This window comes from Ixodes scapularis, unplaced genomic scaffold (genome assembly GCF_016920785.2).
Source record: "Ixodes scapularis isolate PalLabHiFi unplaced genomic scaffold, ASM1692078v2 PGA_scaffold9__187_contigs__length_104089568, whole genome shotgun sequence".
In the NCBI taxonomy this organism is placed as follows: Eukaryota; Metazoa; Arthropoda; class Arachnida; order Ixodida; family Ixodidae; genus Ixodes; species Ixodes scapularis.
Window position 1 is genome coordinate 92,616,598 of NW_024609884.1, and position 16,785 is coordinate 92,633,382.

The following is a 16,785-nucleotide window of genomic DNA, read 5'->3' on the forward strand; positions in this document are numbered from 1 at the left end:
GTGCGAAGGCACAGAGACGCAGCACTTCGGCGTGCCAAGGAAGCTTTGACCCAGCCGCGAGACCGGCGAAACTTGCTTTCAACGAGTTATGCCTTTTTCTTGCGACACTGCGCTTTCGTAAAATTTTTCACGTGTTCACAACGGAAAGTCTCAACGGTTGCACAGAATCGTGAAAAAACTTCTTCGGCGAATGACAACTAACGGGTAGAAAACGTGTCTACAGGACGCTAGAAAACTACAGCAAAACGCTAGCAAAAACGCAAATCGCCTATGAGCAAGGTGGCCGTCCGGTGGCTGCACTTACGCCACTTACGCTGCAGCGAACAACGGGGAAGCGCGATCAAATAGCCGTTTTGACGGGAGATGTCCAAATAATTAGGCAACTTAACTATCTTCATGGTAAACTCCAAAATAATTAAAACATTTTTTTTGTTTTTGTTAGAGTAGTAATTTAACGATATAAAAATAATATTTACAGTTATCAGGCGCTCGCCTAGTTTTGTTCGACTTCGCGCACGCGCGCAAAGCGCTGACGGAGCAACCAAAATACCCATAAGGCTGCAGCGCCGACGACAGCCCCGGATGTGTCATGGCGTCCAATTATGTGCCCGAGGTTCTAGCGTTCCTATGGTCCCCGTAAATTAGGATATCAAATACGATCATTTACTGACCATACACTCCTACCTTGTCCGAGCATTAATGGTAATGCATGCAAGGAAACTTCCAAGGCTCAATGATGGGTAGGAACGAGTTCACTTGGCTGGAACTACCGATGTGTCCAGCTGCGGCGCCATGTTTTCGTTTGTTGTCAAAATATTTTAAGGAATCCCTCTGTCGTTACGATTGTACATAAAGCGTTCGTAGCCCGACGCTATCATTTTTGCCTACAACTGGCGCCATAATGCGTTGGGTGGCTGTTTTTGCAGGTACTTTGACAGAAATCAGGCCCATCCTTACGAGGTTAGTACCCGTGAGAGCACGGCTTGGCAACCCATCATTTTGTTGCTAATCCAGTCACCGTCTGCTTTGCACCGTGCCTAGTTAGCGCACCGGTGCCCCGACTTTGAGCAGTGTATTGCCTTGGTCGGGGTCTTGCTGTCGTTCTCTTTGACGATAAGGAAAGATTTGGGAAAGGGGGGGGGGGGGGGGGGGGCTATGCCTACATTGTGGCCTCTTCGGCTGGTGCGTCGGTTTCTAGTGTGCATCGGGCTGTGCAAAAACAGTTAGAAGCCGCCGCGGAGCGTTCGTCGACCAGCGGGACCTCACTTGGTCCGGCATAGCCCCTCTCCAGAGCTGTGGCGTCGGATGGCGGGGATGTCCAGTTGATGGAAGCACAAAAGGTCCGGGCTGCTTGTGAATTATTGAAGTGACGCTAGGCCTCGGGAGCTGTGCTCGCGCGTTCCCCGAGGTTCGGCCCGAAATCTGAGGTGATCCTCGGTCACACCTCCGCGCGATGCGGGCGAGCCCAGCGGTCTGTGCTGGGTTCGCCCACAGTGGAACCCGCCGCCGACGAATGCCAACCCTGGCGCGATGACAGGTTCCTTTCCCTGACTGTGCAGAACTCTAGCAAGTACAGCTCCAAAGCAACCCTTGGAAGTCGCTACAACGACAAGGTTCGTGAGTCGCCTTCGAATGGAAGCAGCCATGGCCGTATGGGCAGCCCAGACAGCAGGCATAGCTATCACAAGTCATCGTACAGCCAGAGACCCAAGGAACGGGACCACGAACGAGGTATGGAGCCTTGCTTTCTCGTGGTAGGTTGGCGGCACGCCAGCCCAACATGCCCCCGAGGCAAGCGACCACTCCCACCTGCGGCCCTTTGAGGAGCTTGCGTGTGGCCAGGTGCCTGGGTGGCCCACTGACGCGCAAAGCCCTGGCTTGTTTCTTGTGCGGAAGCTGCCAGTTCTGAACCACGGTTGAAGGGACACCAGCGAGGTATTTGTGCATGCCGAGATTAACACCATCTGCAGAGGCCCAACTATCTGTTCAATTGATGCTAGGCCAAGAAGTATTTGTCACTTAATAAGTACTGATTAGGAATTGGGTGTTTGCTGCTTCTGCTCGCTTTTTTTTTTTCAGTCCTGTTCAGTAATGCGTCCGAAACGTTTTGCAGTTTTAGGTTATCCATTGAATCTATGGATGCTTAAGTCTAACGAGTTGAGAGTGGCGTCTCTTTGGAGCAGCACTGACTTGTGGCCTTCGGCCGTGCTTTAACTGCATTCATATGCTTGAGGCTCACGAGGTGCCCAATCGTACTCGAACGCTGCAAGGGGAACAGCTACTGCCTGCCATTCGTATCCTGTCCGCGACTATAGTTTGTATGGCCACACCGAAAATATGCGCATTTCGAAACAGTTTGAACAAGTAGAGTGGAAAAGGGAACCACCTGAGAGACTTGAGGAATCCGACATCCCTTTCATTTGTCCCCTGGTTCTGGTCTTCTTTTTCTTGCTGAGTACAGTGAACAAATCTTTGGACGATGTCACCATAACCGAGAGTTGAAATGGGGTTTATTTCTGGAGCGTGGCCTTAAAGGAGCTGTTCACCAATTTCAGTGCTTTGCTTAAATAACTGTGGGAGTTGGTGTCTTGACTCTTCTGAAGTAAAGAAGAGTCAAGCATGTCCTAGTATTTATTCAAAAAAAAAAAAAAAAGAAAGAAATATTGAGGTTTTTTGCATTTCTCACCTCCTTCACCACCTTTCGAGTCACGTGCACTGTGATGTGAAAGGGGGACGCGTGAGGTTCCGGTGAAGCTCTCCCTCTGGCGCCATCAGTAAGCAGTGAGAACTCGCTTGCTCGCGATCACGTGGTCGCACCCGATTGGCATTGCCGATATTTGCGGCGGCATTCGAAGTCGAGGCATTGGAAAACGAAAGGAAAAAAGTGCCAACATGCTCGTCCAGGTCCGGCTACAGGTGGCTCATCGCGGTAACAGATAGAGCTGACGGTTTTGTTGACCTCACAGTGGTGGAACTGCTGCGCCAACTGTGCCAGAATGAATTACTTCTACACGCTGCTCCAAAGGTTGTATTTGTGCACAATTTGCGCCATGTCTGCGCCAAAAGGGAGCTGTTTTCAAAAAGAAAAGTGGAAGTGTCTTGCACGTGACATTGTTGGCGATGCCACTGAAAATGAAAAAAGTACAGTTGTTTTTTATGCCTAAGTACTATGTGCGAAATGTAGGGCTGCGCGAATATTCTAATTTTCTAATAGTAGTTTCAAATAATACGTTATTTGATATTCGCTTCTAAATGAACTGCGATGTTCATACTTTTTGAAATGTTGATTGTGGCGGGTTATCCCCCTCGAGTGCGCTTCTCCTCAAGCACAGGTGCACTGCGAAGAAGCAATACCCGCGGAGCGGACACAGCGATCTCGCGACTCGCTTCGCCGCAGTGCAGCCTCACGCTTAAAAAGACCCTAAAAAAAAAAAGTTTTTTTTTAAACAGTTTGATTGGGATATGCGTGTCAAAAAATTAATTTTACGCAAAAAAAAAAAAAAAAATATAAGAGCAATATTGACGACGCGATTTAGTCAGTCACCTCCTGTCTACTTGTTTTCTCTAGGCATTTCGGGCACGTGGAGGAGAGGTAGATCGGCTTCACCTTCACGGTTGAGGTGGAAAGAGTGTGATCATTATTTTTTTATATTCAGAAGCGAAGAAAATATTTCTATATAGGTATAAGATTTATAAAACCCCTCAATGGCTGGGCTCCTTTATAGGTCTAATTTTATGTCGTATCTCTTTTCCTTGCCATCCCAATGTAGGTACTGGACTTTCTGAGGCTACAGTCTATAATTTAGCTCTGTTAATTAAATTTAACAGAGCTCATGAGTTGTCAATTAGGAGCTTAGGAACAACCTTCGCGAATTCAGCTGAATTTTCGTTTGAGCATGGTGTAACAGCAGTAAAAGGCATGGAGAGAGGTGCAACAGCTCTTCAATATTCAATTTAAAAACATTCGGCCATAACTACTATTCACTTTGAATTTGCTTCGAAACCAAAATCCGTTATTTGCACGTGCCTAACGAAGAGTTGTCAGTTTTTGTGCGAACGGTGCTCACATTGATTGCAATGAATAGCTAGCGCTACTCGTGATCGGTTGGTGTAGCTATGTGCTCCGCTTACTGCTCTATGAACAGCAGCAGGTTGAATACGAGCGAGGGCAGTGTGAGACACATTCAACACAAAAGTGTCAATTTGATGTCGAACTCGCGACAATTACGTCACCGTGATACAAACCCTAAAATATACCCAAAACATCTTTTTACGTCAAACACAAATCGAAACGCCATCGATACTCCTAATAGGTTAATTGAGACATCTACGAATTTCCGTCGTATGATTGTTCAATAATGAAATATCTGTAGAGGCCAAGTCCCCTGTAGGCATAACACTTTAGCCTCCCAACATTCCAACAACTGCAGGTTTTTCCATAGGCTAATTTTCAAAGAGAATGTATAAAATTTTCTGACATGAGAGCTCAAAATTGTTCTCCAAAAGTGGGAATTTCTGCTCCGAAACCCATTTTTTCTTGCTACAAGAGCTGCTCCGATTCATCGCTTGTCAGTTCCACCATTGACCTCAGATAGGTGGCACCACTAAAACTCTGTATAACAAAACTCTTGTCTACGATATTAGGTTTTCGACACATATATATTTATGTTGGAATGACAAGATTTATAGAAAAATAAACTTTTATCGAGCAGGTAGTTTCAAAGCTTGCCATTTTTTTACAAGTCCCCCTTTGGCGACACGACGCACGCTCACGGCTGCAGACCGGGACATATTATTTTTACCTCGCGACTACGCGGCAGAGTTGCAACATTTCGAAGGAAGGAGACGTGTTTTCTGTCCTTCGTGACGAGATAAACAATGTTAAAAGTACAAGATGCAAATTCTTTCAACGTTAAAATTGTTGTACAGCTCCTGTAAGACTCAGGGGGAGCTTGGCAGTGGGGCACATGCCCAACTTGGGACCGGTGCCTGGCTAGTTGTCTGTCCTTTTACGTCGGTCACATTTGTGATACAAAGCTCGGAACGTTTGAGGTGTAATTAACGGTTGGAGTACTGTATTTACTCGTGTAATAGCTGCACTGTTTATGAACAAGGCCCTTGCGTCTGCTTTACCGCAGAGCACATATACATCCAATCATCGCATTGCGCAAAAATAACATAGCGAATAACTAGATCAAGAACACGATTCTCCATACAAATACAATCTTCAGAGATGGTATCTTTGCACGAAGCAGTGATGCGATTGGTGCGTCAAACTGCGCCAAGGGGCTATCCCTGCTACATCCTACTACATTTTGCCAAAATATGGGTAATCTGTGCCAAGCCTGCGCCAAAGGACCAATTTAGGCCGCCTTTCAAAGCCGAAACTAAATTGACTACCGTAATTGAGCATGCGTGAGCTAGGTGGCGCAAGCGGCCGCCCGACACAAAGTACCCTGCTTCAATCGTCCATCCGGTCTTGCATGGTTTTTCCCGCCTTCTCAAGTTTCGCGCTCCCGTGGATCTCGTCTAGGGTAATTTTTTAATTCCTTCAACATTAGACACGGACGTGTGCGGACGCTCCGATGCTAGCGTTCATGGTACCAGCCATGCCGTCATGCTGTGAAACGAAACCACGTTTTTGTGCTGCGGGAGTTACTTTGTGAGCTGAAGCCTTCGCTTCTGAAAGCAACGGCCATGACGAAACTATATTTGGTCCCTGCCTGCCAGTCACCCCGGTCGCACGACGTCTGGTGTTGCCGTCTCCACGTCGCTGCAGATATGGCGCTTTCTAAACTAAAACATATATACCTCCACATGTCCATCAACATTTCTGTTCTTGTTTAAATCATATGCTGCTACAAAAATCCCTCTTTAACTCAAAGACTGCTATGCCGAAGTATTGATTACCTAGGTTTCTCTCGGGCTTTCTTTTGAGGGGGACCCCGGTGCGGTGAAAAATCTAGCGTGAAAGAAAGTTGGTGAAGAGAATTGAGCTATAGCAAAGAAGGTAATATCTGCACACTGAACACTCACAGCGTGCTTGTTTGTCTCGAGTGCAGTCGTTGCACAAAGCGCTCCAAGAACTTTTTGCTCGCGATGTCTTGCATTGATGCGCTCAGGTTCTTTTTTTTGTTTGCTTACTTTAGACGAAAATTTGTCACGGCAACCAGTAAAACGAAAGTGTTTTTTTTTATAATTGTTTGGCAACGCCCACAGCACTGATGTAGGATGTCTCGGCAGTAAAAACAGAAGCTGCTAGTTCCGTCACAGTACGTCACATGACAACACAACACAAAGTGTCTTTCGTTTGTCCAGCGCATAAATCGAATTTGTTTTATTTTTTAAGAATATCTGCTCCAAGAACTACTTTTGCTGCTCCGAAACGCTGTTCTGGCTGCTCTACAAGCTACTTTTGTTGCTCCAAAATGCTGTTCTGGCTGCTTCAAAGGCCACTTTTTCTGCTCTGAAACACTATTTTGGCTTCTCCGGACGGTGCTCCAAAATGGCTTAGGCCAATCACATCACTGCAGAAAGACATTATCTCTGTCCTATAAACCGCTGGAATCATGCTGCCGATCGCGGTGATTGGCAAGCCGCATGCTCTACGGAAAAGCGAACCCTCAGGTTTTCTTCATAAACAGTGTGGCTATAACTCGAGTAAATACGGTACATCTTTGTCGACTGATATTATAGAATCCACCAGTCATATATTTGTGACCATGAAAACTCTGAAGGCACGTCGATAGTAGAAACGGACGGCGGAAAGTCAATGTTTCATAATACGGCAATGTTGGCGTGGAAGGGCGATTGCACGGTGACTCGGAACTGGAGGGTTGTAAGTTAACAATCGGCGCGAGTGACTGCACATAAAATGATGGCTCGAAGCCATCGCTTTCTGCCCCAGCCAATCGCTCCACCTTCGAGAACGGTTAGGCTCGGTAACTAAAGTACAGTATGTGCAACTGCGGGGCCATTGATTCAGGCATTGCCGTATTGTCACACATTCCTTTGTCTAAAAACGGGTGCCGTCCAATTAGAAGGGTTGTGCGCTTGAAGTGCAGGTGGGCTGGAAGCTGGCACCTGTCCCGTTTTTCTCCCTCCTTGGGAATTGGATTCCACGCTTCATCACTTTTAATTGCTAAAACAGTGGTGGCAGCTTTCTTGGGTTGGCCTTCCCCTTCAGCAGGGCTGCACAACATACAGCTCACATGCGGTTTTGCCATGGCCCGCAGTGCCACTGAAACTTTTGGCTACCAGCATCTGTCTGACCTTGTTTTGCTGAAGCACTGGAACTAGACTGATGCAGGATGAGATACACTTAGTTCATCGCAGTAGAGTAGTTATGTGAATATACTATATCAATGCCAGGATAAGTGGAGGTTAAGTAAGTGTGTACTTGTTTTTGTGGTGTGTGGACATGCTTGATTGGTGTCAAGTATGCCCCAAAGACACGGAAAGCGAGCGGACAATCTCTGTACGATAGATACATTGACAGTTGAAACAGTTGTTATTGGAATCAATGTGAAAACAAAGTACTGCTCGCTGAGTAAAAAGTACTCGATCTAGAGGGTTGACAGCGAGCACTAGATGTCGGTTCTCTGGTTACCCATTTTGGGAAATCTGAACGCACCTTCTCACCAAAAGGCTAATGCTAGTGGAGGTCCAGTTTCATTAGTTGCATTATGTTTCATATATTTTCATTTGCCTGCACCTTGTTGCTTTCAAAGGGACAAATTGGCCAAGATTGCCATACACTGCAAAAGAAAGTGTCAATTTGCAAAATTTTCTTTTTTTAGATTCGCCGTTTTTGGTAGGTGATTTGTCGGAGTACCTTTTGTCAAGAGCCCAGTAACTCAGTTTCAGATTTCTGTCTTTTGGCTCTCCAGCACTTTTTGGCAGCATGATCATGGCATGCCTTATAGCCCCATTTGAGCGCAATTCAGTAGCTTTCCATTGGCTCCCTAAACACTTTGTAGCAGCTCGAAGGATAAAGAAGCACAAGTTATTCTTTTTTTTCTGCATACACATAGTAAAAAGCTAAAGCCCAGAAACTGTTTACAGAAGTTGGACATGATTCTCATTTTGTTAATGTGCAGAGGGATGCTCAGTTGCTCCGTCTGGAAATGCTCTGTTGCACGCTTGATAGGTTTATCCTGAAGTGTTGAACGGGCATTATTGCAGAAGAGCGGTCAGAGTATGATCATATTCTAGGCAATACATTCTGCACGTACACACAAATATTATACGATCATTAAGAAACTCAACGACCAGGGAAAGATTTTTTGTTAAATGCTTTGAATGTTTGATCGTCCTACTGGTCAAAGCGTCTGCGTTAGGGAACCCCTATTTGTTTCTTTGATTTATAGAGCCTAGTCTGAAACATTTTACTAAATCTGTGCTGTCTCGGATTCTCAGATGGCTAAAGTAGATCGCAGTTGTGGAGCCGTTGCTACATTTACCGCGACTGGTTTGAACTTCACATATTGTGCTAAGACGCAACTCCTTTCATACATGCTAGAAAATTCCATTTTCTGGCACACTATAAAACGAGAGTATTATTTACTCTGAAATGTTCATTAAACTGTGCCGAGAGTGGAATAAACTTGTGATATAGTTAGAAAAATTTTACGCCATTTTCCGAGCTGCATTTTTAGATAACACGGAATCAGAGTTGCTTCTTCACTTACAAAAATGGAGCAGAGTTGCCCTTTAAAGAGGGCTTGGCAGTCCGGCACACTCTTGACCTGGGACCTGTGCCTGGCTGGTTGTAGTCCCTGGGCACCTCGTGGCACGGTCAAGGGCTTAAAATAATTTTTCTTTTGAATTTCCTGGATAGGCCACATATCACGAAATGCATTTTCCCCGAAAGAAAAAGAAAGTGAATGCAATATTTATGTCATGAGACGAAAGTTAGACGGAATAATGGATGAAGTGTGCATGCCCAGTTCTCCTCTCCGCTCTTCTCTCACACCTTTTGCAATGTGCAGAGGTGTGCATACCTTTCCTCCGCCCCATGGGAGGCTGACAAATTACTTCTTTTTTGACAGCACTCTGACGTTAGCCTTCAAATAGGAGTGATATTTGAAGCAAGTTTGCACAAGCAGATTACTTCGGTGTGCATGCAAAATGCGACGGGCGGCCTAAATGGTGTGCCGACTTACCGTAATATCCCCAGAGATGCCCCACCCCCGAAAGATAACCCACCTCAATTTTCGGCTTTATTTGCGTTTTTTTAAACTCCGAAAGATAGCCCACCCCTAGCAATCATAGTGTTTGGATCAGCGATGACCTGGACGTAAATTCGGCTATTGAGCTATAGCGGGATATAAGCGAACATTTGCTGACTGGGAAGTACGGTCACCTTTGTTTCATTGTCCCTCGCCGCGATAATAAGTTTGTCCGAAAAAAAGCATGATCTAAAAATAGTTTTTTTTTCCAACTTTTTCTGATTGTGCACCGAGAGTGAGCCCACTCCTTATTTTTGCCCGATTTGCTCTCTATTTTAGCCGGGCGATCTCAAAATATTACAATATATATATTTTTTTGGAGGTTGTTTATTTGTGGCATATATGGTCTATCCAGGTAGTTTAAAAAATGCTTTCTGAGTGCGCAGTATCTCTTCGAAGGGGTCAGGGTACTGAGGGGATTTCCTCAGTTGTAATTTTTCCTGAATTTTTAACCACCAAGCACACCATGTTTCAAGTGTTTCAGCGAAATATTGTGTCAATATTTTACTTTTCGAGTTTAAAAAATGTGTTGCTCAAGCGGTCATGCGACTCGGGCGCTAGCTTTGAGTGGCATAATATGTATAAAGCTGGCTAGTGTGAACAGCAGTTGTCATTATTTATTTTGTGTTTAAATGTGGAAATGGAAACGACAATCTCTACATAAGTTCATTTACAGTGATCTGATAGCTATGCCATTTGTGCCAAATTGTGCCAAAGTGCTTACTTTGCTACATTTTGCTACATTTCTCCAAACTGTGATAAATTTGTACAGAGGTTGTGCCAAAACATAATTTTACTTTATTATTACTAAAAATATAATAACTAAGGCCCCGCTGCACGGCCATATCATTACGGTAGGCTTATGTGAAGCTTCGAAACCTTCAATTAACACCTTAAATAACATACTACTCAATTTGATTTACAAGGTGGGATCAATAAGTTTTTCCTCCGAGGCTGTAACTTGTTTATTTATTGATGGAATTGAAAGATGTTACATTCAATTGAAAGTTTGGAATCTCCTCTTTCCCAGGAGCAGGTACTTTCATTTGAATGTGGCATCTTTTAAATTCCATCACTGAATAAAGCAGCTACAGCCTAGGGCTCAAAACTTATTGATCACCCCTCGTATATGTCAAACACTGACACCGCTCGAAAGTCTCGCAATATTTCTCGTGGTCTGTTTGTCAAGTTTGTTTCATTGAGTGCGCTTCTCGCCATACTTTGTTGCACTGCGGTGAAGTAAGAATCGTGGAGTAGGCATCGCGATTTTGCATATCCTGCTTTGCCACAGCACACCTGCATGCTAAGGGGAAAGCTTTCCTCCAGAGCTGAATGTTGCACAATAAACGTTGGGTATATTAAAATAAATAAAGAAGCTTAGTGAATATTGATGAACAAACTCTACCTCTCAGTCAATGTTTTTAAATAAAACGGCGGGTAGTATATATATAATAGACAACAATAATCAAATGATATTTCTTTTTAAATTTAAGATTTAGTAAGGATACTTGGATATTGTGAGAAGATTTATATGGACTGTTCTCTACATATATTTTTTATGTCGTTTATAGTTGTCACCTTCAATAGGCTCTCTCTGTGCAATGACACAGTGAGTAAATTAAAACTAAATTGGCTGGGACCTGGGTGGAAACTAATAACTTTAACAAGTTCGGCTGCATTTTAGGGATATGCATTTATTGTTCACATGCCGGTTTTCGTGATCATGAAGTTCTACATAAAACATCTCACTGTTGTTCAAATGACAGACTTGTTTTCTCTTAATTAAGAATTGCAGTTTTATTACAACCTTTAGAATTTCAATGGCATGTCAGTTCAGGTGCTTAATATTATTGTGTTTTAACACCACCTCTATGTAAAATATTTGGTTCATCTTTGACTTCATACCTAAAACAACCATTCATAGCAGTTTAGACTGTCCTTCATCAGTCAGCATCTTGTTGCTATGCCTGGTGTTTTTTTATTTGGAACTAGACATCTAGTTCTGTTTTTTAGGGAGCCACACTTTCCGTGCAGTTGGTGCTAATAAAAGGTTGCACAGAAGCCGGAAGGCGAAGTAGACAACGTCTTTTACTTAAGCTAACACTTCAATCTTAACATATATGCAAAGATAGGAATGAAAATGAAGTGTGTCCCTACACTCTAAAAGTTATTTTTGCTGCTCCAAAAGGTGCTCCAAGACGACTGAGGCCAATCACATCATTGCGTTCCCCACTTCCAATGAATGCTGTGCATAAATGAGTCTCGATTCAGGTCCACTTCACCACCAACAAGTCTTGTTTTGGTTTCAAGCGAGGTCCTTAAGCATTTTAATTTTTCGAGTCTACAATTCTTGTTGAATATATGAGAGGCGCTTAACCGAGTTATGTTTAAATTTTTCTATTTCCATGGTCGTCGATACGCCATTTTCTTTGATGGCATGGCATCACTGCTCTTATAAACTGAATGACCGACCTTGGTCACGCTTTTGCTTGTCCATGTCAAGCCACCACTACTCTATGATTATTCTTGCTATTTTTTCTTTCAAAACCACGGAGATCCCGTGGGCTGCTTAAAGGGACGCTGACAGGGTATTTATGCTCACAAAGGTTTTTATTTGAAAATGACTTATGATAGCCCAACTACTCAAAACAAAATTTGCTGCTCAAAATTTGTTTTCTTTTTTCATCCCGTAAATTGTTGGTTGAGAATTGGCTGGTCGGAGGTGCGCTCGCTCTCCTTTTCATGGTAACGTGCCATTCAGCGTACCAAATATATTCGCAGGTGTGGTTCATCGAAGGCACAGGTTCAATATTAAAAGTAGAAAAAGATATGTAACATTTTTTGTGGTTTCTAAGAAACTGCAAATGCGTTGATTGAAAAAAAAAAAGTTGCACTGATCACCGGAAGTACATGTACTACGTCATTCTCAATATGACGACGTATCGCGGGCTGAATGATGAGATGGCAATGCACGACGGATGTGGAACCGCTGCTTCAAAACTGTCCTTTGTTGTACCGGTCAGTCTGTACTGCTTTAAAAGGGAAATTTTGGAGCGAACGGATATAGGTGCGAAACAATTGCACGGCAGACGGTGCACGCAATGTCGTTGTCATTGTTTCCTTCAGACGCTAGAAAAACAAAGTAGAATAAAAAAAACAAGAAAAAGAAACAAAAAAACGTGCGGTTGGGTAGGGAGCAATAGCCACATGAGTTCCAGCAGCTCTCTCCTCCCCATTTTCCCCTCCTCCTCGATTCACTAGTCTGCCATGAGTTTTTGTAACCATGTTTCTGTTTTGGAGCAGTTGAGTTTTTTTAATGTTTTAAGAAGTTAGGTGACTGCTGCTAAATATTGATGGGTAGTGTCTTGACATTATATTAAACTGCCTAACAAAAAAAATATTCTTTTTTTTGGGTGTCACTGTTTTTTAAGTTGATGTATTTTGCGATTTGAAGCAGAGGCCATTTAGAAAACGTTGATGTGCTTTTGCACCAGTAAACTACTCCAAAGGAGGAAACAATTGCTTAGCCTAAATTATCTCTAGCATATTTCAGTTCTAATCTACCGAAAGGAGCACAATTTTAGCAAAGGAAACCCCAACACTACATTTTGTTAAAATGGCATCCTTCTTACACCGAGCCACACGTGCAAGGAATAAGCGGTAAACCTTTCCTTTGCCTCATTCTTCGTTAGGTGCCGATGAATGGTTATTCTCAAATGAGATTGAAGATAATCTAGACTTGACTGAGTGCTCCAGTGATCAAAGCGTAACGGATGATGACAGTTTCTTCATGGCGCGAGACTGGGTTCAGTCGACATTGGCAAAAACACCTTTCACTCCACCGAAATCTTTCTTTGGAGTGTCTGAAGCTTTGACCGAGCTTTGTGTGTGTTTTTTTTATGCGGGTATCTTATGCTTGTACTTTGCTCATCCTGCTTGGACCACTTGTCGTCTGCAGTATCAAATAAAAATAAATATAGATATGATTGATAATGACCATACCCTAAAATATTAAAGAGACAAGTGCTTTTTAACGAAAAAGGACAAACAGGTATGTGCATGGAAGTATGCACCGGATTGTCCTCATCTTTTTTTGTTCAGAAGCTTTTATCTCTCAAATATCTAGACCAGGGGTGGCCAAGCTGCGGCTCATGAGCCGCATACGGCTCTTCGCGTGTTAAAGTGCGACTCGCAACACCATCCCCCCCCCCCCCCGACTCCCCCGTCTTCCTCACGGTCACACGACCACTTCCCCAAAAAGTGAAATGAAACGTGTTTTAAATCGAAAGACAGGTTGCAGTTTGGTAGTCTTGTGCTACTGCTACCTTACGTACAGTTACTGTTTTTGACTCGGGTAGATCGAAAGTAGTTTGAGTTTCGTTTATTGCTCTGGCCAAAGTCCCCCCCCCCCCCCCTTTGCGGCTCTTAAAAGTTTCGTGGTTTTGTTTGCGGCTCTTAGGCCGGGTCTGTCTGGCCACCCCTGATCTAGACCAACAAACTCAAAAAACCTTTTACCCAATAGTACTTTGCTATTGAACGACACAACACTAAAAAGTCTCTATTGCCTATCAAAGTGCATTGCACTTTGATACGCAACACTAAAAACTCTATTGCCTATCAAAGTGCATTGCGATCAAATGGAGAGGCAAGAAAGGAGTTACGTTGTTGTCAACTTTTCACAGTGCCACTGCAGCTGAGATCACGAATCAAAATGATTGATGACCAAACCAATAGTTGTACCAGGCAACAACATGGTGGGTTTAGTAAATTGATATGAGTATGTGCTGCCGCTGTACAGTGTTTGATAGAAGCTTTAGGTGTACACACCACAAGGTATTTGGGTGACTTCTTGTTCTTGCTACACAAATTGTGAATAGTTTGTACACAAAGCAAGGAGGCAAACCGAGCACGTTGGTTTTCTGTTTCTATTATAGAGAAGCTGTTCTTACATTTTCAATACAGCAGACGAGAGTTAGATAGTCATCACTAAGTGATGAAGTTTGGTCCTCAGCCAGAAAATATCCTTCTTACATTCTGCCCATTCCTTTCAAGACAAACCTCACTGGGTGCTGCATTGCGTAGTGCAAGTCTAAAATGGTGGTCGGCAGTCAGGCACAGACTTGGTCTTAGTCCCTGGGCACCTCGTAGTATGACCAAAGTTTTAAATGAGGCTCCACAGTCAGACAAACACTTAAACTGAGGCCTCTACTTGGCTCGTTATAGATACTGGGCACCTCGTAGCATGGCCAAAGGCTAAAGGTGGCTCAGCAGTCAGGCAGATGCTTGATCTGAGGCCTGTGCTAGGCTGCTGAGGCCTGTGCTAGGCCTTGGCATTTCCTAAGCTAAAGGGGCCTTGTTAGTCAGACACTCGCTTGTCCTGGGTCTGGTGGCTGGCTTCTTTAGTTCCAGGGCACCTCATAGCATGGCTAAAGCAAAGTGGCTCAATAGTCTGGCACATGCTTGACCTGGGGAGCCTGTGCCTGTCTTCTTACAGTTCCTGGGCACCTCATAGCATGACCAAATGCTTCAGAGGGGCTTGGCAGTCAGGCACATGCTTGACCTCAGCCTGTGCCTGGTTGGTTATAGTTCCTCGGCAGCTCGTAGCATGACCAGTACTTAAGGTGGGGCTCAACAGTCAGGCACATGCTTGACCTCGGCTGGTGCGTCGCTGGTTGTAGTCCTCGGTCACCTTGTAGCATGTCCAAATGCTTAAGGGGGGCTGGGCAGTCAGGTACACAATTGACCTCGCACTGTGCCTGGTTGGTTATAGTTTCTGGGCAGCTCGTAGCGTGTCCAAATGCTTACGGGGGGCCCGGCAGTTAGGCACATGCTTGACCTCGGCTGGTGTTTCGCTGGTTGTAGCCCCTGCTCAAATTGTAGCATGACCAAATGCTTAAGGGGGGGGGGGGGGGGGGGGGGTTCGGGGGGCTGGGCAGTCAGGCACACAGTTGACCTCGGCCTGTGGTTGTTGGTTGTAGTCCCTGGGCTGCTCGTAACATGACCATATGCTTAAGGTGGGGCTCGGCAGTCAGGCACATGCTTGACCTCGGCCTGTGCCTGTTGACTGTAGTCCCTGGACAGCTTGTAGCATGACCAAATGCTTAACGTCGGGCTCGGCAGTCAGGCACATGCTCGACCTCAGCCTGTGCCTGGTTGTTGTAGTCCCTGGGCAGTTCGTAGCATGACCAAATGCTTAAGGTGGGGCTTGGCAGTCAGGCACATGCTTGACCTCGGCCTGTGCCTCGCTGGTTGTTGTCCCTGGTCACCTTGTAGCAAGGCCAAATGCTTAAGGGGGACTGGGCAGTCAGGCACACAATTGACCTCTGCCTGTGCCTGGTTGATTGTAGTCCCTGGGCAGCCCATAGCTTGACCAAATGGTTAAGGTGGGGCTCGGCAGTCAGGCACATGCTTGACCTCGGCCTGTGCCTGTTGGTTGTAGTCCCTGGGCAGCCCGTAGCATGACCAAATGCTTGAATTGAAGCTTGGCAGTCAGGCATACATGCTTGACCTCGGCCTGTGCCTGTTGGTTGTAGTCCCTGAGCAGCTCGTAGCTTGACGAAATGCTTAAGGTGGGGCTCGGCAGTCAGGCACATGCTTGACCTCAACCGGTGCCTCACTGATTGTAGTCCCTGGTCACCTTATAGCATGGCCAAATGCTTGAGGGGAACTGGGCAGTCAGGCACACAGTTGACCTCGCCCTGTGCCTGGTTGGTTATAGTTCCTGGGCAGCCCATAGCATGACCAAATGTTCAAGGTAGGGCTCGACAGTCAGGCACATGCTTGACCTCAGCGTGTGCCTGTTGGTTGTAGTCCCTGGGCAGCTAGCTCGTAGCATGACTAAATGCTTAAGGTGGGGCTCGGCAGTTAGGTACAAGCTTGACCTCAGCTGGTGCCTCGCTGATTGTAGTCCCTGGTCACCTTGTAGCATGGCCAAATGCTTAAGGAGGGCTGGGCAGTCAGGCACACAATTGACCTCGGCGTGTGCCTGATTGGTTATAGTCCCTGGGCAGCTTGTAGCATGACCAAATGGTTAAGGTGGGGCTCAGCAGTCAGGCACATGCTTGACCTCGGCTGGTGCCTTGCTGGTTGTAGTCCCTGGTCACCTTGTAGCAGAGCCAAATGCTTAGGGGGGCTGGGCAGTCAGGCACACAACGGACTTTGACCTGTGCCTGTTGGTTGTGGTCTCTGGGCAGCTCGTAGCATAACCAAATGCTTAAGGTGGGGCTCGGCAGTCAGGCGCACACTTTATCTCTACTGGTGCCTCACTGGGTGTAGTACGTGGTCACCTTGTAGCATGACCAAATGCTTGAAGGGGGCTGGGCAGTCAGGTACACAATTGACCTCGGCGTGTGCCTGGTTGGTTATAGTCTTTGGGCAGCTTGTAGCATGCCCAAATGCTTAAAGAAGCTGTGCAATGATTTAATGTTGAAAGAATTTGCATCTTTTGCCTTTGACATTGTTTGCCTTGTCACAAAGGACAGAAAACACATCTTTTTTCGAAATGTTGCAAGTCCGCCGCATAATTGCGAAGCGAAATTGGAGTATTTCCTGATCT

At 45.2% G+C, this 16,785-nt stretch overlaps 1 protein-coding gene across 6 annotated transcripts in view; it reads left to right on the forward strand.

Moving 5' to 3' along the window:
- Positions 1-531: 531 nt before the first annotated feature.
- LOC8029686 (WW domain-containing adapter protein with coiled-coil) overlaps positions 532-16,785 on the forward strand; it is a 122,956-nt gene continuing 106,702 nt past the window's right edge. For 2 of the 6 annotated variants that reach the window (XM_029995512.4, XM_029995519.3), the window contains exons 1-3: positions 553-740; positions 927-960; positions 1,560-1,731. In XM_029995512.4, coding sequence (XP_029851372.1) covers positions 700-740; positions 927-960; positions 1,560-1,731 — 247 coding nt within the window. In that variant the 5' untranslated portion in view covers positions 553-699. Of the gene's footprint in view, positions 741-926; positions 961-1,133; positions 1,341-1,559; positions 1,732-16,785 lie in introns of those variants that run through there. The other 4 variants (XM_040503802.1, XM_029995522.4, XM_040503803.1 and 1 more) reach the window with 4 other exon arrangements.